At 39.1% G+C, this 24,011-nt stretch overlaps 1 protein-coding gene across 2 annotated transcripts in view; it reads left to right on the forward strand.

Moving 5' to 3' along the window:
- LOC140515181 (maestro heat-like repeat family member 5) overlaps nt 1–24,011 on the forward strand; it is a 127,020-nt gene that overhangs the window by 42,261 nt on the left and 60,748 nt on the right. For both annotated transcript variants that reach the window (XM_072625733.1, XM_072625732.1), the window contains exons 6-8: nt 2,791–2,898; nt 4,489–4,541; nt 4,662–4,769. In XM_072625733.1, the coding sequence (XP_072481834.1) occupies nt 2,791–2,898; nt 4,489–4,541; nt 4,662–4,769 (269 nt within the window). The remainder of the gene's footprint in view (nt 1–2,790; nt 2,899–4,488; nt 4,542–4,661; nt 4,770–24,011) is intronic.

The raw sequence follows: 24,011 nt of genomic DNA on the forward strand, positions 1-24,011 counted from the left end.
CTTTTTCAGTGCTATACTAATCAAACTACCAGATAATTATTTTCTAGAGCTAGAAAAAATAATATCTAAATTCATCTGGAAGAACGAAAGGTCTGGAATATCAAGGGAACTGATGAAAAGAAATGCTAGGGAAGGTGGTCTGGTCCTACCAGATCTCAAATTATATTATAAAGCATCAATCATCAAAACCACTTGGTACTGGCTAAGAAATAGAGAGGTAGACCAGTGGAATAGATTAGGTACTCAAGACACAGTAGTCAATGAATATAGCAATCTACTGTTTGATAAACCCAAGGACCCCAGCTTCTGGGATAAGAACTCACTGTTCAACAAACTGCTGGAAAAACTGGATAACAGTGTGGTGGAAACTAGGCATAGACCAATGCCTGACAATGTACACAAGAATAAAGTCCAAATAGATACATGATCTCGGTATAAAGACTGATACTATAAACAAAATAGGGGAGCAAGGAATAGTATATTTGTCAGATTTATGGAGAATGGAGAAATTTTTGACCAAACAAAAGAGAGAACATTATGAAGTGCAAAATGGATAATTTTGATTTTATTAAATTGAAAAGTTTTTGCACAAACAAACCCAATGCAACCAAGATTAGGAGGGAAGCAGAAAACTGGGAAAGAATTTTTGCAACTAGTGTCTGTGATAAAAACCTCCTTTCTAAAATATAGAGAGAATCGAGTCAAATTTACAAGGATAGAAGTCATTCCCCAGCTGATAAATGGTCAAAGGATATGAGCAGAGAGTTTTCAGAGGGAGAAATTAAAGCTATCTAGTCATATAAAAAAATGCTCTAAATCACTATTGATTAGAGAGATGCAAATCAAAACAACTCTGAGGTACCACATCACACCTATCACATTGGCAAACATGACAAAACAGGAAGATGATAAATGTTGGAGAAGATGTGGGAGAGTTGGAACACTAATTCATTGTTGCTGGAGCTGTGAGCTGATCCAACAATTCTGGAGAGCAATTTGGAACTATGCCCAAAGGGCTACAGAAATGTGCATACCCTTTGACCCAGCAATACCACTTCTAGGACTGTATCCCCAAGAGATCATAAAATGGGAAAGGGTCCTACATATACAAAAATATTTATAGCAGCTCTCTTTGTGGTGGCCAGAAACTGGCAATCAAGGGGATGCCCATCAATTGGGGAATGGCTGAACAAGTTGTGGTATATGAATGTAAAGGAGTACTATTGTGCTATAAGAAATAATGAACAGGAGGACTTCAGAGAGGCCTGGAAGGACTTGTATGAACTGATACTGAGTGAAAGGAGCAGAATCAGGATAACTTTGTACACAGCAACAACCACAATGTGCAAAGAATTTTTCTGGTAGACTTAGTCCTTCACAGCAATGCAAGACCCTAAAAAATTCCTATGGACTCTTGAGGCAAAACCTTCAACATCCAGAGAAAGAAGTATGGAATTGGATTGTAAAATGAAGCAGACCATTTTCTCTTGTGTTATGTTATGTTTTGTTTTGTTTTATGGTTTCTCCCATTCATTTTAATTCTACTATGTAACGTGATTAAAGTGAAAATGTATTGAATAAGAATGTATGTATAGAACCTATATAAGATTGCACTCCATCTCGAGGAGGGAGTGGGGAGGGAGGGGGAGAAAATCTAAGATATATGGAAGTGATTGTAGAAAACTGAAAACAAAATAATTACAAAATAATTAAATTTTAAAAAAGAAATGAATGGGGAGTGGAATGTATAGAAATGTCAGTATCCATTCTGTGCTCCCAAAGCAGCCTATTTCCCCGAAAGTCTCAGCCCATCAAAAGGTCCACTCATCAATTTGGCATCATTTGAATTTGTGTGGCAATTTGAGAAGAGATTCATAGAATCCTTGAGTGTTAGAACTAGGAGAAACTTTAGAGGTCACCTAGTCCAATTTTACAGAGGGGGAAACTAAGCCCAATAGAAGAGAAATACCTTATAAGATCACAGCATGTATATCTAGAATAGAACTTAGAACACAGAATGTCAGAGATCAAAGTAACTTAGAGGTTATCAAGCTCAGCTCCATCATTTCAGAGATGAAGAAACTGAGGCCAGGAAGGGGAGATGATTTATTCAAAGTCACCCAAGTGAAAGATAAGAGGGATTTTCTTTGAGGAGCCCTTTACCTTGCTCTGCTAACTGTTAGAATGCCCTTTGTTTTTGTTTCTTCCTGACCCTTTGCCTAACCCCATATAATATGCTGTATAGTGGTTATAGCCCTGATCATCTGTAATACAGCATTTATTCCCCTTCCAGGCCCTTCTCTCCCAATGCCTCACCTCCATCCCCAACCTTCACCAGTTATGGTGTCCAAAGCCCCTATCTTCACCTTTGAAAAGCATATGATAAAAACGTGTCGAATTTACCATCAGTAGTACCAATGGTATGTTCAGAAATAATTAGCAATTGACTCTCCTAAAAGCATGATGACACTTTAAGTTTAATCTGCATTGTTGTCACTTTTCCCATCAGTTTCTTAAGTTTAGAGTATCAACAAAACAAGCCCTGAATTGTAGTGTTTGTATATTTCAGAGATGTAAATGTGCATACTGAAAAGTTAATAGTTGACTCTCAGAAGTTGGTGTGAGCTGGCTCGAGCATTTCGCTGCATAGTACCCATTGTGGGATCTCTCCAGGGTGCTGCTTCCTTTCCCATGAGTGTCCTCATTTGAAAAACCAGTTGTTAGCTCTGTTGTGTGCACCCAAATATTGCCTACCCTCATTGGAGCTTTCTCTGATCTCTTCTGATGCAGAAAGTAATCAGAATATGATGCTCATTGGCTTTCCCTCTTGGGGTTCTGATAAAGAAGACAGCAATCAAAGAAACATCTTAGGAAGGGTAATGAAGACAAGAAATAACAGTAAGCCACACTTCTATATTCAAAACTTTGGAGCGTCAGAGTTGTAAGATATCCCAGGGGCCATCTAGTCCACCTGAACAAGGATTCCTGAACGGGAATTTCCACAGCAAATGGTCATTCAATCTCTCCTGAAAATCTTTAGTGATGAGAAACTCATAACCTCCCAAGGAAGCCCATTCTACTCTGGGGATAGACCTGAAAAGAAGTTTCTCCATATACAGAACCTAAATGTAACTCTCTACAACTCCCTCATTCTCCTATACCCCTCCTACTCAACCCCCTTTCTCTCCCCTGACCCTGGCCAGGCCCATTTCTCCTGGTTCTGCTGTCTGGGGCCAAACAGAACGTCTCATCCTTCCTCCACATGGAGGCCCATCAGATACTTGAAGATGGCTTTTTGAGTCTCTATTTCAGTCGATATCCCCAATTGTTACTCCTTTTGTAACATAGTATGCAATGCCCTCATCACTCTGGTAGGCTTCTGAGTACACTTTAAAATGTTCCAAAGTCTTTCCTAAGATGTACTGTCCAGATAGGAGTAAGGAAATTCATACATGAGAAAACTCCTTCTCCCAGTGCAGATTTGTACCTTCTCTACAACATATAGTCTTAGGGAGTCTCCTGGGGATACTGAGAGATAAAGTGACTTGCCCAGCATTGCACAGCCAGTATGTGTCAGAGACAGGACATGAACCCAGGCTTTTGTGGTTTTTTTTTTACCTTGAGACCAGTTTTTTATCTACTATTTCAAGTCACATTTTCTCTCAGAACATGTACTCCAAATTAACTACTTTTACCTAGACAGAGTACAGGGAGACTATCAATTCCTTCATTCTGGATATTGTGCTTCTCGTAACAAATCCAAGGAATACATTAATTAGCTTTTTATGCTTCCATATCACATTCAGATTCATCCTCTAAGTCCCCAAGATATTTTGCACACAAGCTTGTACTAGTGAAATTGATTTTTTGACCCATGTATAGGACTTTACATCTGTCCCCATTAACTGTATTCTTACTAGATTCAGCTCTTCATTCGAGCTTGTTAAAACCAAAGGCCTACTCATTCTATAACCCACAGTATCCCTTCTAAGATGTCTTCAAGTGTCTGAAGGATTATTATGATGAAAAAGAGCACCTGACTTCTAGAAGCAAATAGGAAATATGAAGTAGAATTGTGGACCTGTACTGCCGCAATCTTGTGCAGACCAATCCCCTGCCCTGCCCACTGGTGGATTTGTGAGGTCACTGCAGCTCTAGTCCCTCCCAGTCTGACTTATCACAGCTCATCACCACTTATCTGTGCAAATTCCAGATTTCTCTGTTCTCTCTCACTTGTACACTTTAATAAAGGGAGATTACACTATTTGGGGGATAGAAATGGATCCTTCCTTGTATCTTCTAAAGAAGATCACATGATCTTGGGCCATCTAAAAAGGTGAAAAGAGATAGATTAAATTGTTTCATCTGAAATGCCTCTCTTCCCATCCCATTCCAGTCCCTCAGGGAGCTCTCACTTCTGAAATAGTGTTCTCAGGGAATACCATGAACATCCCAAAGTGTAGACTGCTGTCTTTCTCTCCTCTTCAGAGCTAAACTCAGTTGCTCCGGACTATGATACCTGGGAATCAGATCTATTCCAGGTAAGAATGATTGAAGAATGGGAAGGTGAGGAGGGGTGGGGGAGGGCAGAAATAGATTCCTGAGCCATGCACCCCTCACACTCTCCATTCCCCATCTGAGTTGGTGTATTCTTTCCCCAGGTTGGAGAACTCTATGTCCACTCACTCACAGAGAAGACCTGGAAAGAAGAGCTTAATCATGAGATCAACAGATATGAATGCAGCTACCCTGGGCAGTCCTCAGAGAAGGTCAGTCTTCAGAATCAATAGCTAATCCTTTCATCTGACTTTAGTCAGGGTTCCATAGGCTCAGAAACTAAAAGAAATAAAACACGGCGCCCAAAGAAATTAAGTGATGAGCCAAGTAAGGGTTTTAACAATTCACTTGATGTCCTTAGATTCAGTGTTTAAGAGAAATTTATTCACCTCTCAAAAAAAAATGGAAGCTATAATTTGAGTATACTATCCCAGAATCCCAGGACCTCAGAGTTGGAAGGGCCTTCAGTGGCCATCTAGACTAAACCACACCCAAATAGATGGGCTACTAGTCTTCACTTGATTATTTTTTGAACCTGAATCTAAGATTTTACACTTATTCCTATTAAATTTGTCATATTCAATTCAATCTAATATTCTATACTGCTGATATCTTTTTAGATCCTGATTCTGTCATCCAGTGTTATTGCTCTCTCATAACTTTGCTTCATCTGCAAACTTAATGAGCCTTGATCTAAGTCATGGATAAAATGTTAAACAGCTCAGGACCAAGCCCAGATCCCTGGGACTCTCTCCTCCTTACAAGCTATGTCAAACTCCAATCACTCACCCTTTTCTGAATATGCCTGACTATACCATCATCCAGCCCACCTCTTTCCATCTTGTCCACAAGAATTGTTTGAGAGACTTTGTCTAAAATTTAAGTAACCTATAGTGGTAGCATTCTCTGATCTAGTAATTCTGTCAGAAAACAGAAGTGAAATTAGTCTGTCATGAGTTCTTCCCATTTTTTTGTATTGATGCTTTTGGGGTTTTTAAAATAACTTCCAAATAACATCCTCTTGTCCCTACCCCTACACATTAATACCCTCCAACAGTACAAAGAGGCATACTTAAGAAAAACAAATCCACATATTGACCATGTCTGGAACACATGACTCATTCTGTACCTGTAGTCCCCATCTTTTTGCTCAGAGGAGGGAGTTATATTTTACTGTCAATTGAAGTCACAATTGGTCACTGATTAGAGTGATAAGATTTTTTCAGTATTGTTTTCCTTTGCATTATTGTGGTTATTGTGAAAATTGTTCTCCTGATTCTGCTAATGTCATTTTGTTTATCAGTTCATGGAAATCTTCCCAAATTTACTATGTTATGAGAAATGACAGTAACATCCTTACACGGTAATCTGTTCACTCATTCAACAAGAATCTATTTTCTTTCTAATTTTTTTGCTACTGTGACTATTTATATAGTCTGCTTCTTTGTGATTACTACTTCCTTTTTGAAGTGTATACTAATTATCCTTTTAATGACGTATTCTCAGATTTTGCAGGAATTTTGTCAAGCCCTTTGGCTAGTAGTTGGCAATTTCTGTTCTCTTTCTTTTTCTTGAAAAGTGGAATATTTGCTCTTTTTCAGCCCTGCAGCACCTCTCCTGTTCTTCAGGAACCTTATTCTTTTTAAATGCTTCATTGGGCCTCCACAGTCCTACTCTAATGTCTCAGAATCATGTCGATGCCAACTGGCATGGAGATGATCTTGGGTTCTTGAAAGCTCTGCTAGCAGGACAGGCTCCAGGTAGCTCTTTAATACTAGAAGGACTTTGACTCAAATATCGACAACTGCTTTCAGAGCTGAGTGTAGTGGGGTTATTACCAGTAGGAAGCTGGCTACTTATTCAGAAATTCTTTGGCCATGACAATCCACAAATCAAAGACAAATACAAAATGCCCCTGACTTGGGTGACTGGTGACGTATTTCACTTTTGCGTGTGTGTGTGTTTGTGCTTACATATTTCTGTGTAAACCTTTGTATTAGTGTGTTAGTGTTTGTGTGTGTGTGCATATTTCTGTGTATGCCTCTGTATTAGTGTGTGAGTGTTCTGTGACCTCCTCTATTGTATGTATGCATATTTCTATATATGCCTTTGTATAAGTGTATGAGTGTTCTGTGACATCCTCTATATACGTATGTTTGTGTGTGTGTGTGCTTGTATATTTCTGTGTCAGAGGTACTTCTAGTGTGTGAAGCTCTAGCTATGTAAGTGAGGCTAAGTGACAGGCCAAGCCCTTGCAGAATGCATCACTTACTACACATGGAAACCACAAGGACGATCCCATTTGGGGAATCGCCTTTCCTAAGCAGAAGAAATATTTTTATTTAGTTTATTCTAATCCTTTTTGTTTGTATGTTGAGTTAGTAGTGTTCTTTGAAATATAGTTGCTTATTACTTTATGGTTTATATACTAAAAGACTCTTCTCAGGGTCCCATTGGTTTATTATTCATTGCTCCTTTCTTCCCGTTCACCTGGGAATCCCACTAACTAAGCAAGCAATGGGTGGCTATGATGTACTGGTTTTGTGTGGCTCCAACAATTCTTTGGGGTTGTTTTGTAGACAGGCAAATTGTCCAGTCTTTCAATGACTAGGTTAGGGCTGGCTTTCCATCATTCCTCTCTTGCGTGTTGCATGGATGCCGAGATTCCTTAGCAGAACTCTATCACTTTCTTTTTGTTTTCATTATATTTGAATTTATTTTAAACTTAAATGCAAAATAAAAAAAAGGAAAAAAATGCATTGCCATGTAGACAGCAGAACATGAGATGATTCAACATAAAGCACTAAATTTCCATTTCAAGAAAACCTATATAATAAATAATACACATTATTTTCAAAGCTGTCCAGCTTTTCTTTGCTTCCTTGTATGCTGTCTTTTGTCCTCTGCTATGCATTGGGGTTTTTGGAATTTGGCTGTGATATTCCTATAGGTTTTCTTCTGGGGATCTCTTTCAGGTAGTGACCAGTGGACTTTTTTCTATCTCTATTTTCCCCTCTTGTTCTAACACTTCAGGACAATTTTCTTTAATTATTTCTTGTATTATTGTATCAAGATTCTTTTTTTGATCACAGCTTTCAGGCAGTCTGATTATTCGTATGTTTTCTCTTCTTGATCTATTCTCCAGATTAGTTGTTTTCCTTATGTTTCACATTCTCTTCTATTTTTTTCATTGTTTATATTTTGTTATTTTTATTTCTTCCTCTTTTATAACTTCACTGGCTTCCCCTTGTCCAATTCTAATTTTCAAGGAGTCATTTTCTTCCTTAAGTTAGTTGACTTTCTTTTCATAGCCTTCTTGTTTTTCTTGGATTGTTCTTACGTTTTAAAAAAAATTTTCCTCAATCTCTTCTATTTGATTTTTGAAATTTTTTTTTAGTTCTTCTATGAATTCTTTTTGGACAGGTGATCATTTGATGTTACTCTTTGGGGAAGGAGAGGTTTTTTTTGTTTCGGTATCCTCCTCTGAAGATGAACCCCAGTCTTCTCGATTCCCAACTATCTATGGTTGGATTCTTTCTCCTTTGCCTGCTCATTTTTTTTAATCTTTAGCAGCTTATTATAATCACCTCTAATCCTTGGATGTGGGGAATGGTGCCTCTTGTCTCAGGTCCTTCTTACTGTTATTTTTTGAGATTTGTCCTGACCTCAGCCTCTGCACTTCTTTCCCCCTCCAAGCTACAGCCAGGGTTCTCCCTGCTGCCCGGCACACTATGCTAGAGATGCTCTTGCTCCCTGAGAACCCTTCAGTGGCTGTGACCTTCAGTTTTCCCCCAACCAAGAACTTGACTTTCCTGTAAGTGCCTACAGCCAGCAGCATCCCCACCCTACTGCTTCTGCACTCACGGTAGCACATCTGGGCCTGGTGTCCCTTGTCAACAGAGACTCCCTCAATCTTCCCCTGCTCAGAGGCCAGACTCCCCACACTGTCTGGAAGGTGAAAATTCTTGTGACTTAGGTCGAGGCTACCTTCCAACCCAGTTGCCCCTAGGGCTCACCACTTGCTGTTTCAGTGGAGCTAGCCTGGAGGTGTTTATACTTCACTTGGGCTGAACATCTGTTCTGGGATCTTTTTTCAGATCTTCTCTGGTGTCCTAGGAGGACCACTGTTCTGCCCTGATTCTTGTTTATTTTTGTTGCTCTATGTTGACCATGAGGAGCTATTTTTGTCTTGTTTTTGAAGGAAATCAGGAGAGCTTGGAATTTTCTGACCTAGTCTGCCATCTTCCCAAAATCCTCTGAATTTTATCAATTCTATCAATAATTGACAACGAACTTGGACTCTATTCCATTGCTTGCTTCTGACCAAACTGAGTCCATAGCTAGGTGACATAGAATGGTATTTTAGCTAAGAGGATGTGTGCCTCTACATGCTTTTCATCATCTGAAATGCCAGAGTACAAAACAATGGGTAGCCCTGGCTACCTGGCCAGCTGTGGTGAAAAACCTATGATATCATTCCTGGTAGCACTGAATACATGCACTAGAATTGCCACATGCTGGCTCCATTGTGTCATCTGCTGAAGCCTCAAAGTCCCCTACAGTGAGGTAGAATCACTCTAATGAGGACTCTCACTAAGGATGCTGTAGTATGGTTCTAAACTGCTTCATTCCCATCAAGGCTTATACTTCCATAAATAGTTTGCTTCCATACACTCTGCCTAGGTCAGAGAGAATTCAGTTCATAATCAGAGAAATAATTGTCTCACAACACCTTAGTAACTCTGCCCACAGCCTCTGGACACAACCTGTTCTTGGGGACTCAGAGGTCCCCTCCCCTGGGATGGATGTAGTCCTGGCATATACAAGCCTTTCCCAGAGATGTCTCTTGATGTGAAGATTCCCCCCAGACAAAACCTCCCTGCCATAGATATATTCTTTAATGACACAATTTCATTTTCCCTTCAGGCATGAGACTCACCTTCTAAATTCCCCATCTTGGTCTCTCCACTGGTTTTATTAATCCTATTTTCCCTTAGCCCTTCTTCCCCATACACATTTCTATTAAGAGAATAACCAAATGACTGATCCTGTTATTACACTGCATCCCAGGCCACCACCATTCATCTTGACTTGTGTCTTACTAATGGATTTAGATGACTCTGGAAGAGCGTGAAGCTAACAACTTTTTGCAACACTGCTTCACTCAAATCCAATTCATGCACAAGTCAAGACATTACACCCTGATGTCATTGGTGCTCTACAAAAATTCTATGGAGGACTCAGAGCTTGGTAAGACATCAAAGACGCCAAGGTCATCCACTGAATCCCAGGTCATCACTGATCATCTGCACTTTTGTCTTGCCACTGGAGTTCAATGACTCAGGAAAAGAGTGAAGCTGATGATTTTGTGCAACTCTGCCTCACTTAAATCCAATTCACACACAAGTCAAGATATGACCCTTGAGGTCATTGGTCATTTTCAAGAATGAAGGACAAATGACAGCAACAAATTTCCATCCTTTCTTTGTTCACTTCTGGTCTAGGAGAGTATACAACTCCTGCTCCCCTCTATCTGTTGTCTCTTCTCAGTTCATCCAGTTTACCACTGTGTTTTCCTTCCCACAGAAGATATCGATTCACTTAATAGGGGTGCTGGGGATTTAATTTACAGGATTAGCTCAGCTCTTTCTACCCTTTTACTTCTCTTTAAAGGTCTCACATCTTTTTAAAAAATTATTATCTTTTATTTTTACATCACCTACATTTCCCAATGTATCCCTCCCCAGTTCCCTCAGAGAGTCTCTCCTTATGAGAAAGCATAAAAAAGAAGGAAAAAAGAGTTCAGCAAAACAAACCAACATATTGAAAACTTCTGGCACTATATATGGTATTCTATACCCATAGTTCCACCCCACCCCCTCCCCTGCCCTCTCATGTCTCATATTTGGAGCCAAGCCTGGTTATTATAATTTCAGCATTCAGTTTCAATTATTCTGTTGTTCTTTTCATTTGCATTGTTGTTTTTGTTGTTCATTCATGTCTGACTCTTCATGACCCCCATTTGGGATTTTCTGGGCAGAGATACTGAAATGGTTTGCCATTTCCTTCTTCAGCTCATTTTACATATGAGACAACTTAGGCAAACAAGTTTAAGTGACTTGCTCAGGGTCAGTCACACAGCTAGAAAGTATCTGAGACCAGGTTTGAACTCAGGAGGATGAGTCTTCCTGACTCCAGGTCCAGTGCTTTATTCACTGCAGCACCACCTAGCTGCCCCTTACATTTTTGTAGTCATTTTGTATGTTGTTTTTTGTTGTTTCTGTTTGCTTCTTTTTATGTGTCATCTCATGCTTTGCTATATTCATCACTTCTCATAGTGTAGTAACATTCCCTTATGCTCACATGTAATAGGGTGAACACATTATCTGGGAGGTAGAGGGCAGTCTTTAAAGCATTTGCAGATATTATCTGCCTGCTTCTAATCTAACCACATGGAAACTCTGGGGACCCAATTTCTGACCATGAGATTCTCAAGGGTCAGTACTATGTGATGACAAAAAATCTTCTAATTCACTATGGAGTCAGAAATGATAACTCAGAAGTTGCACAACTGGAATTGAGTGAATACAAAAGGTACCATCTGTCCATCTCTCATTCTTTTTGTGGCTTCAAGGAAGCTAGACTGCTTTGAACTGATCTGAGAGCCAGGTGAGGAGAAGGGTAGGTGCTTAGTGTATACCCCTTCTTGGTCAATGACAATGGTGAGCACATGACCACCTCTGACTCTTTGTGCTTATTCTTTCCTGATGCTAGGTGAATAAGTACTCCACAGTGGGTGTGTCCAGGCAGCAACCTTGGGTCTCAGAGATCCAAAGTTCCTTTAGAGGTTCCTCTGGTGACAGGATTTAATGGCAGAGCCCAGTGGCCCCCAGAGCAATAATGACTGTTGACAGCGAAAATATTTACAGATAGATTTGGGAAGAGTTACCTGAGAATAACAAAAGCTTCAGAGAGTGGCACCACTCATAGCAAAGAGAAGTGCTAGCTATGGACTCAATAAAGATACTATTGCTCCAAATCCATCTGGGCTGCACCAATAGTAGGGAGCTATACCAAAAGAATACTTAATGAGGACTCTATGAAGGGAGAAAAGGACCTCTAGGACTACAAGTTGGGACATTTTTGCCATAACATTCTCTACATGTATGACTCACTGTCATTATCCTTTAAGTTTGAGCTCATTTTTTTCTAGGCAAGAGAAGAGTACACCCACTGTTTGGAGGAAAATATACCAATTATTCTTGCTATACCTTTCCTAAAAGCGAATTGGTATCTCCTACCTAGCTGTTAATGGAGAGTATATCACTGGGCGCTCATGACTGACAATACTAGAAACCTCAGCTCCTCAGGGTTACCCTTAGAACTTTGAGGGTAAAAGTAATAACCGTACCCTATGGGAACTATGAAGGGTACGTATGAGTGCCCATTGGGGGAATGACCCCAGAACAGGTACTAGGTTGCCATACTCAGCAGATATACATAGCTAATACATGCACTGGACATAGCACAACACAAAGCATCACTTGTCAAGTTGATTCAGTGACCACAGCTCTAAATTACATGCAGGACACAATACATACGCATAGCCCATCACTACATGCGTATCAATAAAAACAAACAATTTAAAACAATAACATCAGTAACTCTGCTAAATATCAAAATAAAGCAGCTAAACTAGGTACACATAACTAATAGAATAACATAATTAATAGAAAAGTAAGCAAAATTAACAACAAATGTAGTTACACGATAGGCCTAATACAAAGTAGATAAGTATAACAAGAAAATAAAATAAAAGCCTTCACACAAGCAAAGGCTAACAGAAAGAAATTTGATTTTGAAAGAAAACACACTAGAAAGCAGATTATTTGATTAGAATCTGAGACAAAATAGAAAAAAAATTCTGATTTTTCTCTTAGTAGATCCCTGAAAAATAGATCTGATATCAATTGTCCAGGATGGAGACCATCTCCCATAGGTAAATGTGAAGCCCCCTACCCCTACCCCAGCCAACAATTCCAAATTAGCATCCCCTACATCTAGCACAGTGGCTAACAATGCACCACTCTATTGAGGCCACAAGAGTTGATCACCTGCCCTAATCCCTATTTTGTTTAAAAATTTGCTTTAATGGTTTGCCCAAGATTTGGCTCTGGTGTAAGCTTAACTTTTCCAGGAGGGAATATAGGCTCCCCAGTTCTCACATTCATTGATTCATCACCCCCATCTTAGCTTCCTGAATAAAGTTGCTAATTATAGTCATTCCCATTGGCTCTAGTCTTCATTTCCCCCAAAAGAGATTTTGGGGAGGGGGTGTAAAAAAAGGCACTCATATAAAAACATAGCTTTATTCACATTTAGAAAAGAGAATGATAGACATAAAAGAAATACAGTATGTATCACATAATGATTAGAACAGAATCTAATGACTTCTTCATAGTATACTCAGTGGGGGCTAATTATCCAGCCCTTGGTGGGATCTGAACAGTTCAGGCCATGTTGTCAATTAGCCATTTTTCATATCTGGTTAAATGCCAAGCATGATCGTCTTGCCAGTGGCCCCTCTCTCTCTGATACTGACTCTTCTCTTGGCACCAGCCTATTACTCCTGCTGTTGTTGCTGCTACCACAAGCACAGTTGCCCAGGGCAAACCTGCAGCTTCTCACCAGAGCCTGTTGGCCTTTCAGGACCTTTTCATGCTCACAAGCTCAATGCAAAAGGAGGGAAACATAGAAGAGAGACACAAGCAGCCAGAAATTCCATGTAGAAGCCCAGCTAGTGGAGTGCATGGTCTACATAGGGAGCCCCTACTGTCAAAGTAAAGAAGGATCACCCTTCTCCCCCTCTCACTGAAATTCGATCTCCCCTGGAAAGCTACAGCCAAGGGGGGCAGCCAGTTGGAAGTCTCTTCTTAACAGATGCAGCCCCCTGTCTTCTTTCTGCCATTTATCTCACCATTCTAAATTGCCCCAAAGTCCTGGGTCACATGGCAAGAAAAGCCAGGACATTAGGACATTTTTGCCACATCACTTCCAAAGGCCCAAGCAGCGAATCATTCTGTTCTTGGAATCCCTGTAATGTTCCAGGGCAACTCGGGATACAGCCTACCTGGAATGAATTCCATTAACTCATTTAGCCTTGATAACCATGTACCCACAATGGGCTGAACAAGAGGGAGCCGGTGGCACAGTGGATAGAGCACTAGACGTGGAGTCAGGAAGACCTGAGTTCAAATTCAACCTCAGACATTGCCTAACCGTGTGATCCTGGGCAAGTCGCTTGATCTCTGATTGCTTAACAAAATGGATTCACTGGAGAAGAAAATGGGAAACTACTCTTTTCCACAAAATCCCCAAATGGGATCACAAAGAGTTGGACATGACTGAAATGACTGAATGGCAACAATCATTGGACATCTACTTTGTTTCCAATTCTTGTCCCTTGAAATATTCAGTCTTTATGTCCTTTGATGCTGCCTCTTTGTACTTTCTTTTACTCTTCAATCCAATCTCTCTCTCCTCTCCTCTCTTTCCTCTCTTCTCCTTTCTTCTTCTCTCTCTTTTTCTCCTTTCTTTCCTCCCTTTCTCCCTCACTCCTCTTTTCTTCCTTCCTTTCTATTTCTTTTTAGCAATAACCTATAAATAGAAGAAAATTTTATTTCACTATTCTTTTCGTGATTGTACTTATGCACTTTTCTTTTCTTGCCCTTGCTTAGAGTATTCTGCTCTCCTCTGTTTTGGGTGGAATGCCTCAAATACTTCTCTCTTTTTGAAGGCCCATCTTTTTTATTGATGATTATGCTCAGCTCACAGGACATGTTGTATTGGTTTGCAGCTCAAGTGCCTTTGTTTTGAGAACATTCTGTTCCATTTGTTTCAGTGAGTTTGAAACTTCTGGGAAGTTTTCTTGTATTATTTTCCCCAGCATGGTATTCAGGCTTTTCAAGTTATTCTATTGGTGGGTGTCAGGGCACAGCTGGGCTACTGCTCTGTAGAAACTTCACTGGGAGAGAGAGACCTGACCAAGAGTAAGGCTGTAAGCCTCTTCTACTACAGTTAATGCTAGCTACGCCACCACATCTTTCTCCTTCTCCTAGTTGTCCCACCTTTCTGTTATTTTATCTGACAGAATCAGTGTTTTCTGCCTAACCAAGGATGTGGTGGGTTCACACTTTAAAAACAAACAAACATTTTTTAAGCCTCTACTACATGCCCAGCACTGTGCTAAGTGGTCTACAAATATGATTTCATTTGATCCTCACATCAACCTTGGGAGGGAGGTTATTATTCCAATTTTACAGTTGAGGAAATTGAGGCAGAGGTTAAGTGACTTGCTCAAGGTCACACAACTAGTAAGTGTCTGAGGCCAGATATGAACTTAGGTCTTCCTGACTCCAGGTCCAGCGCTCTATCCACTGTGCCAAGTCACAACTGTGAAGAGACCGAATAGAAGCCAGCATAAATCCTCAGTAGAGTGTCACAGGGATCTCTGCTTGATGCTGTCCTGTGCATAACATTATTATAAATGTCTCAGATAAAATCATATAGATGGTATGCTAAGCATATTTACAGAAGACATAAAATTGGGAGAGCTAATATACTGGATGATAGAATTTTGGTACAAAAAGATCTTGACAGGCTAGAGCTACGGGCTGAATATGATTGGAAGAAATTGAATAGGATAAGTTAAAGTTCACATTGGCAATCTGAAAATCCACCTCACAAATACAATCTGGAATAAGTGTACTGAGATAGTCATTTGCTGGGACAAGATCTGAGGGTTTTAGTGCCTTATAAATTCAAGTCAGTTCCCCAATTGATAAATGGTCAAAGGATATGAACAGGCAATTTTCAGAGGAAGAAATTAAAGATATCTATAATCATATGAAAAAATGCCCTAAATCCCTATTGATTAGAGAGATGCAAATCAAAACAACTCTGAGGTACCACATCACACCTATTAGATTGGCAAACATGACAGAACAGGAAAATGATAAATGTTGGAGAGGATGTGGGAGAGTTGGAACACTAATTCATTCTTTGTGGAGCTGTGAGCTCATCCAACCATTCTGGAGAGCAATTTGGAACTATGCCCAAAGGGCTACAAAAATGTGCATACCCTTTGACCCAGCAATATCGCTTCTAGGACTGTATCCCCAAGAGATCATGAAAATGGGAAAGGGTCCCACATGTACAAAAATATTTATAGCAGCACTCTTTGTAGTGGCCAAAAACTGGAAGTCAAGGGGATGCCCATCAGTTGGGGAATGGCTGAATAAATTATGATATATGAATGTAATGGAATACTATTGCGCTATAAGAAATGATGAACAAGAAGACTTCAGAGAGGCCTGGAAAGACTTATATGACCTGATGCTGAGTGAAAGGAGCAGAACCAGGATAACTTTGTGCACAGCAACGACCACAGTGTGCAAGAGTTTTTTCTGGTAGACTTGGATCTTCATAGCAATTCAAGGACATCAAAAGAAAATTCTCAATGGTCTTCTAAGGCAAAATGCCTTCCACATTCAGATAAAGAACTATGTAATTCATTCGCAGAATGTAGCAGATCATTTGTGTGTGTGTGTATGTGTGTGTGTGTGTGTGTGTGTGTGTGTGTATTATATTATGGTTTGTTATATGATTTCTCCCATTTATTTTAGTTCTTCTGCACAGCTTGACTATAATGAAAACGTATTCAATAGAAATGTATGTGTAGATCCTATATAGAATTGTATGCCATCTTGGGGAGGGAGGGGGGAGGTGGGAGGAGGTACGGGAAGAAAATCTATGTTTTATGGTACTGATTGTAGAGCATTAAAAATAAATAAAATGAATAAAAAAGAAATAAAAAAGAAAAAAATAAATTCAAGTCAAGTCAACAGTTTCAAAAGCTAACGGGTTCTGGGACTGCATTGGTCGGGGATGAACTTCCAGGAATTAGTAGATGAGAGTCCCACTGTCCTTTGCCCTGGTTCAACCACATCTGTTATGCTATATTATGTTCTGATTCCGTAGTGGTCATTTATAAGCTGGCAAGTGTGTTTATCCTTCATTGCCAAAGACCATGCCATCAGAGAAATAATGACATGACTTGCACTTGACTTTGTTTTGAGTGAGGGAGGACTATGCAGGTCACCAGCCTCACTTCTCCTCCAGAGCCATCTGAATCTAGTGACCAGATATTCATCAGGATGACTGGAGATGACCCAGGATGAGGCAATTGGAGTTAAGTGACTTGCCCAAGGTCACACAGTTAGTGAATGTCAAGTGTCTGAGATGAGATTTGAACTCAGGTCCTCCTGACTCCTGCACTGGTGCTGTATCCACTGCACCACCTAGCTGCCCCAAGCTGGCAAGTATCCAGATGATGGAGGAGGATGAAGGACCTCAAATTCAGGCCACACGAGAAGTAGTTGAAAGAATAAGGCATGTTTAGCCAGAGATGGAGATGGTAGCATTGTCATGTGATGAAAGGACTACACTTGGCCCACTTGGCCCAAGAAGGGAGAAGCAAGAACAGTGGGTGGAAGTTGCAGAGGGGCAAATTTAAGAAAAACTTCAAGTTATTGGTTGAAAGAACATATTTAACCTAGAAAAAAGAAGACTCATGGAGGACAGAATCACTGGAGTCAAATGTTTGGAGGACAGTTTGGTGGAAGGCAGGGTTAGGCTTGTTCCACTTGACCCAAGAGGGCAAGGCCAGGCAAAATGGATGGAAGGTATCAGGAAAAGCTTCCTAACAATGCTATCCAAAAGTACAATGGGCTTCCTAGAGAGATGGTGACTTCTCTTTTTTTGGAGGTCTTCAAGCAGAGACTGAACAACCATTTGTTGGGTAGGCTCTACTAGGAATTCTTTTCATGTGTGGGTTGCCTAGATAGCTTCTTAGGTCCCTCCTAAATCTCTCATAATGTGGATCTGTAATCCAAATAATTTTTTGTTTTTTAGCCATTTCAGTTGTGTCCAAAACTTTGTGACCCCATTTGAGGTTTGCTTGGCAGAAATCCTGGAGTGGTTTGCTATTTCCTTCTCTGGCTCATTTTACAAACAAGGAAAGTGAGGCAATCAGGGTTAAGTAGCTTGCTCAGGATCACACAGCTACGAACTTTCTGAGGCCAGATTTGAAGTTAGGACTTCCTGACTCCAGGCCTGGCCCTCTATCCACTGCAGTGCCACCTAACTGCCCCATCCTAATAATAAGAGTTATCTAGCTACATTGGGAGCCAATGAGTTTTCTCTCATTGGAGGCTTTTGGGGTGAAGATTTTGGGGGGGGGGGCAATGAATTGAGATTAAATGGCCTACTTAAAAAATCTGTAACTCTGTCTGAAAAGTACATTGTTTCATTTTCTTTTAAATAGTTTTTTTTTAAAGTGTTTAAAGTTTAAAGTTTTTAAAGTCTAACATCCAGCTAAAAGTCACTGAGGTATATGGCATAAAATATGGGTCTTAAATTCACTTCCTGCCAAATTGCTACCCAATTTTTTTCTAAGTATTTTTCAACATTCATTTTTGTAAAATTTTGAGTTCCAAATTTTTCTCCCTCCCACCCCAAGACATCAGACAATCTGATATAGGTTATACATGTACAGTCATGTTAAACATATCTCCACATTAGTCATGTTGTGGAAGAAGAATTAGAACAAAAAGGAAAAACCACGAGAAAGTAAAAACAACAAAAATAATGGAAATAGTGTGCTTTGGTCTTCATTCAGACTCCATAGTTCTCTTTTTGGATGTAGTTAGCATTTTCCATCACGAGTTTTTTGGAATTGTCTTGGATCATTGCATTGCTCATAAGAGCTAAGTCTAAAAAAGTCAGTGATTGCACAATGTTGTTGTTACTGTGTACAATGTTCTCCTGGTTCTTCTCAACTTCATTCAACATCAGTTCATATGAGTCTTTCCAGGTTTTTCTGAAATCTGCCTGCTGATCATTTTTCTTATAGCACAATAGTATTCTAGTACATTCATATACCACAACTTGTTCAGCCATTCCCCAATTGATGGACATCCCCTCAATTTCCAATTCTTTGCCACCACAAAAAAGAGCTGCTAGAAATATTTTTGTACATGTGAGTCCTTTTCCCTTTTTTATGATCTCTTTGGGATACAGACTTAACAGTGGTATTGCCAGATCAAAGGGTATGCATGGTTTTGTAGCCCTTGGGGCGTAGTTCCAAATTGCTCTCCAGAATGATTGGATCAGTTCACAACTCCCCCATAATGCATTAGTGTTCCAGTTTTCCCACATCTTCTGCAACATTTATCATTTTCCCTTTCTGTCATATTAGCCAATCTGAGAGGTATGAAGTGGTACCTCAGAGTTTTTTTAATTTGCATTTCTTTAATCAATAAGAATTTAGAGCATTTTTCATATGGTTATAGATAACTTTAATTTCTTCATCTGAAAACTGCCTGTTCATATCCTTTGACCATTTATCAACTGGGGAAAGACTCGTTTTTATAAATTTGACTCATTTCTCCATATATTTTAGACATGAGCCTTTTATCAGAAACACTGGCTGTAAAAATTCTTTCCCAGTTTTCTGTTTCCCTTCTAATCTTGGTTTCATTGGTTTTGTTTGTGCAAAACCTTTTTAATTTAATGTAATAAAAATTACCCATTTTGCATTTCATGATGTTATCTGTCTCTTGTTTGATCATAAATTTGTCCCTTCTCCAAAGATCTGACAGATAAACTGTTCCTTGCTCTCCTAATTTGCTTATGGTATCATCTCTTATGTCTAAATCATGTACCCATTTCAACCTTATCTTGGTATAGGGTGTGAGATGTTGGTCTATGCCTAGTTTCTGCCATAACTATTTTCCAATTTTCCCAGCAGTTTTTGTCAAATAGTGATAATGGGCATCCTTGTTTCACCCCTGATCTTATTGGGAATTCTTCTAGCTTGTCCCCATTACATATCATGCTTACTAATGGTATTAGATAGATGCTGCTTATCATTTTAAGGAAAACTCCATTTATTCCTATGCTCTCTTGTGTTTTTAATAGGAATGGGTGTTGTATTTTGTCAAAAGCTTTTTCTGCATCTATTGAGATAATTATATGATGTCTGTTAGTTTTGTTATTGATATGGTCAGTTATGCTGATAATTTTCCTAATATTGAACCAGCATTCCTGGTACAAATCCCACCTGGTCATACTGTATTATCCTCATGATAAATTGCTGCAATCTCTTTGCTAATTTTTTATTTAAAATTTTTGCACCTATATTCATTAGGAAAATTGGTCTGTAATTTTCTTTCTCTGTTTTGGTTTTTCCTGGTTTAGGTATCAGCATCATATTTATGTCATAAAAGGAATTTGGTAGGACTCCTTCACCCATTTTTCTGAATAGTTTATAATGTATTAGAATTAATTGTTCTTTAAATGTTTGGTAGAGCTCACTTGTAAATCCATCTGGCCCTGGAGTTTTTTTCTTTGGGAGTTCATTGATGACTTCTTCAATTTCTTTTTCTAAAATGGGTTTAAGTATTTTATTTTCTCTTCTGTTAAACTGGGCAATTTATATTTTTGTAAATATTCATCCATTTCACTTAGATTGTCAGATTTGTTGGCATACAATTGAGCAAAATAGCTCCTAATTATTGCTTTGATTTCTTCTTCATTGATGGTGAATTTACTCTTTTCATTTTTGATACTGATAATTTGGTTTTCTTCTTTTTTTAAAAAATCAAATTAACCAAAGGTTTATCTATCTTATTAGGCTTTTCATAAAACCAAATCTTAGTTTTATTTATTAGTTCAGTAGTTTTTTTACTTTCAATTTTATTTAATTTCTCCTTTGGTTTTCAGAATTTCTAATTTGGTATTTAATTGGGGGTTTTTCATTTGTTCTTTTTCTAGCTTTTTTAATTGCATGCCCAATTCATTGATCTCCTCTTTCTCTATTTTATTCATGTAAGCATTTAGAGATATAAAATTTCCCCTAAGAACTGCATTGGATGCATTCCATAAGTTTTGGTAAGTTGTCTCTTCATCGTCATTCTCTTTGATGAAATTATTGTTTCTATGATTTGTTGTTTGACCCACTCATTCTTTAGAATTAGATTATTTAGTTTCCAGTTAGTTTCTAGCCTATCTTTCCATGGCCCTTTATTAAACATAATTTTATTGCATCATGATCTGAAAAGGATGCATTTAATATTTCCACCTTTCTGCTTTTGATTGTGAGGTTTTTGTGCCCTAATACATGATCAGTTTTTGTATAGGTGTCATGTTCCACTGAGAAAAGGGAGTATTCCTTTCTATCCAGGTTCAATTTTCTCCAGAGGTCAATCAAATCTAACTTTTTTAAAATTTTATTCATATTCTTATCTTCTTTCTTTATTTTATGGTTAGATTTATCTAGTTCTGAGAGGAGGATGTTGAGGTCCCCCACTAGTATAGTTTTGCTATCTATTTCTTCCTGTAACTCACTTAATGTCTCCTCTGAGAATGTGGATGTTTTACTACTTGGTGCATATATATTTAGTATTGGTATTACTTCATTGTCTATGATACCTTTTATCAAGATGTAGTTTCCTTCCTTGTCTCTTTTAACTATGCTTCAGAGAGCACAACTCCAATGGGCTGGCCATGTTGTTCGAATGCAAAATGTATACTTGCCAAAAAGACTATTTTATGGAGAACTCACATGGGACAGGCGATCACATGGTGGTCAGAAGAAGCGATACAAGGACACTCTCAAGGTCTCTCTCAAGACCTTTGGATTTGACTGTGTGACGTGGGAGACTATGCAACTGGCATGGGACTGCTCAGCATGGTGTACCCACATTAGAAAAGATGCTGTGCTCTATGAGGAAAGCATAATTGAGACAGCACAAAGGAAATGTAGGGTGTGCAAATTTGGAGTAACCACCCCAAATATTCACATGGACTATCTATGCCCAATCTGTGGTAGAACATTCTGAGCTCATATTGGTCTGATCAGCCACAGTCAGACTCACTGAAATTTTACTTTATCATGGTGATGTCATTTTAGTCCTCTTCGAGAATGAGGGACAACCAACTAATGAGATCTATTTTTGCTTTTGTTTTGTCTGAGATCAAGATTGCTACCCATGCTTTTTTTTACTTCAACTGAAGCATAATATATTCTGATCCAGCCTTTTTCCTTTACTCTGGGTTTATCTCTCTGCTTCAGATGTGTTTCTTGTAAACAGCATATGTCAGATTCTGCTTTTTAATCCATTCTGCTATCTGCTTCTGTTTTATGGGAGAGTTCATCCCATTCACATACATTAACTGTGTATTTCCCTCCATCCTATTTTCCCCTATTCATACTTTTTCTCTCTTTTCACCCTGTCCCTCCTCACCAGAATTTTGCTTCTGATAACCACCTCCCTCAATTTGCCCTCCAATCCATCAGCCCCCCTTTTCTTTCCCTTTTTTCTTCCTTCTTATGCCCTCCCTTCTGTCAATCCCCCATTTCCCATTTCTTTTTCCTTTCCCCTCCTACTTTCCTAGAGGGTAAGATAAATTTCTAGACTCAACTGAGTGTGCACGCTATTCCCTTTTTGAGCCAAATCTGATGAGAGTAAGGTTCAAACAATGCTCATCCCTCTCTTCTTTACCTTTACTGTAATAGTGCTTCTTCATATGCCGTAATGTGCCTCTTCATATGATATAATTTTCCCTATTCTTTCTCTCCCTTTCCTCTTCTCCCAGTACAGTCTTTTTTCTCACCCCTTAATTTTTTTTAATATCATCACATCAAAATCAACTTATACTCACACCCTCTGTTTAGGTATACTCCTTCTAACTGCCCTAAGAGAAATACAGTTCTCAAGATCTAAAAGTATCCTCTTTCCACATAGGGAAAACATTTTATATCTTATTGAATAATATGTTTTTTTTTCTTTTCTGTTTACCTTTTTATGATTCTCTTCAGTCTTGTATTTGAAGATTGGATTTTCTGTTCAGCTCTTGTCTTTTCATCAGGAAAGTTTGAAAGTCCCCTATTTCATTGAATGTCTATCTTTTTCCCAGAAAGATTGTGCCCAATTTTGCTGGGTGGTTGATTCTTGGCTGTAATCCAAGCTCCTTTGCCTTCCAGAATATCATATTCTAAGACCTCCAATTCTTGAATGTTACTGAGTCCTGTGTCATCCTGACTGTGGTTCCTTGATACTTGAATTTTTTCTTCCTGGTTGCTTGCAGTATTTTCTCCTTGACTTGATAGTTCTGGAATTTGACTACAATATTCCTGGGTATTTTCATTTTGGGATCTCTCTCAGGAGGTGATTGGTGGATTCTTTCAATGACTATTTTATTCTCTGGTTCTAGGACCACAGGGCAGTTTTCCTTGAGAATTTCTTGAAAGATGTTGTCCAGGCTCTTTTTTTTCAGGTAGTCAAATAATTCTTAATTATCTCTCCTGTATCTATTTTCCAGGTCAATTGTTTTTCCAATAAGGCATTATACATTTTCTTCAGGTTTTTCATTCTTTTGATTTTGTTTGACTGATTCTTGATATCTCATAAAGCCATTAGCTTCTGCTTGCCCAATTCTAATCGTTAAGGAATTATTTTCTTCATTGAGCTTTTGTACCTCCTTTTCCATTTGGCCAGTTCTGCTCTTAAGGGAGTAGTTTTCTTCAGTCACTTTTGTGCTTCTTTTTCCAAGCTGTTGACTCTTTTTTCTATAATGCTCCTGCATAACTCTATTTCTTTTCCCATTTTTTCTTCTATCTCTCTTACTTAATTTTTAAGATCCTTTTTGAGAGCTTCCAAGAGGACTTTTTGGGCTTGAGACAAATTTATATTCCCCTTTGAGACTTGCATGTGGGCGTTTTGACATTTGTCCTCTTCTGAGTTTGTGTTTTGATCATCTCTGTTGCCATAGTAGTTTTCTATGGTCAGGGCTCTTTTCTGTTTCTTATTCATTTTTTCAGCCTATTTAGTGACTTTTAAAGTTGAGCTCTGCTCCTGGAGAACAGGGAGCATTATCCCAAGCTTCTTATGCTGGGGGCCAGGGGCCTAGTCACTGACTTTCCATGCTGGGACCTCAGGTGCTTGCAGCTTGCCCACTGTGCTGAGGGTGGCCCAGCCTATTTGCACCTGTTGTGCTGGGGTTCTGGGGCTCACAATTTGTCTTCTGTGGTAGGACTGGAGGTTCATTGCTGGCTTGCTGAGACAGGACCTCAAGGCCTTGATTGCTGCTCTGTGCTATGGCTAAGAGCCTCCCGTGGGCTTGCCTGGACACTGTTTATGCTGGGTTACACTCTCCTTTTACTTGAGTGAGACAGACCTTTCCTGAAGTCCTTATAAGTTGTCTTAAGCTGGAAAATTGTTTCACTCCATCTTTTTGTAGGTTCTGTTGCTCTAGAATTCATTTAAAGGCTTGATTTAACGTTGTTTCTGAGGAAAATTAGGAAGAGCTCAGGCAACTTCTTGGCTTCTTTC

Source organism: Notamacropus eugenii, chromosome X (genome assembly GCF_028372415.1).
Source record: "Notamacropus eugenii isolate mMacEug1 chromosome X, mMacEug1.pri_v2, whole genome shotgun sequence".
In the NCBI taxonomy this organism is placed as follows: Eukaryota; Metazoa; Chordata; class Mammalia; order Diprotodontia; family Macropodidae; genus Notamacropus; species Notamacropus eugenii.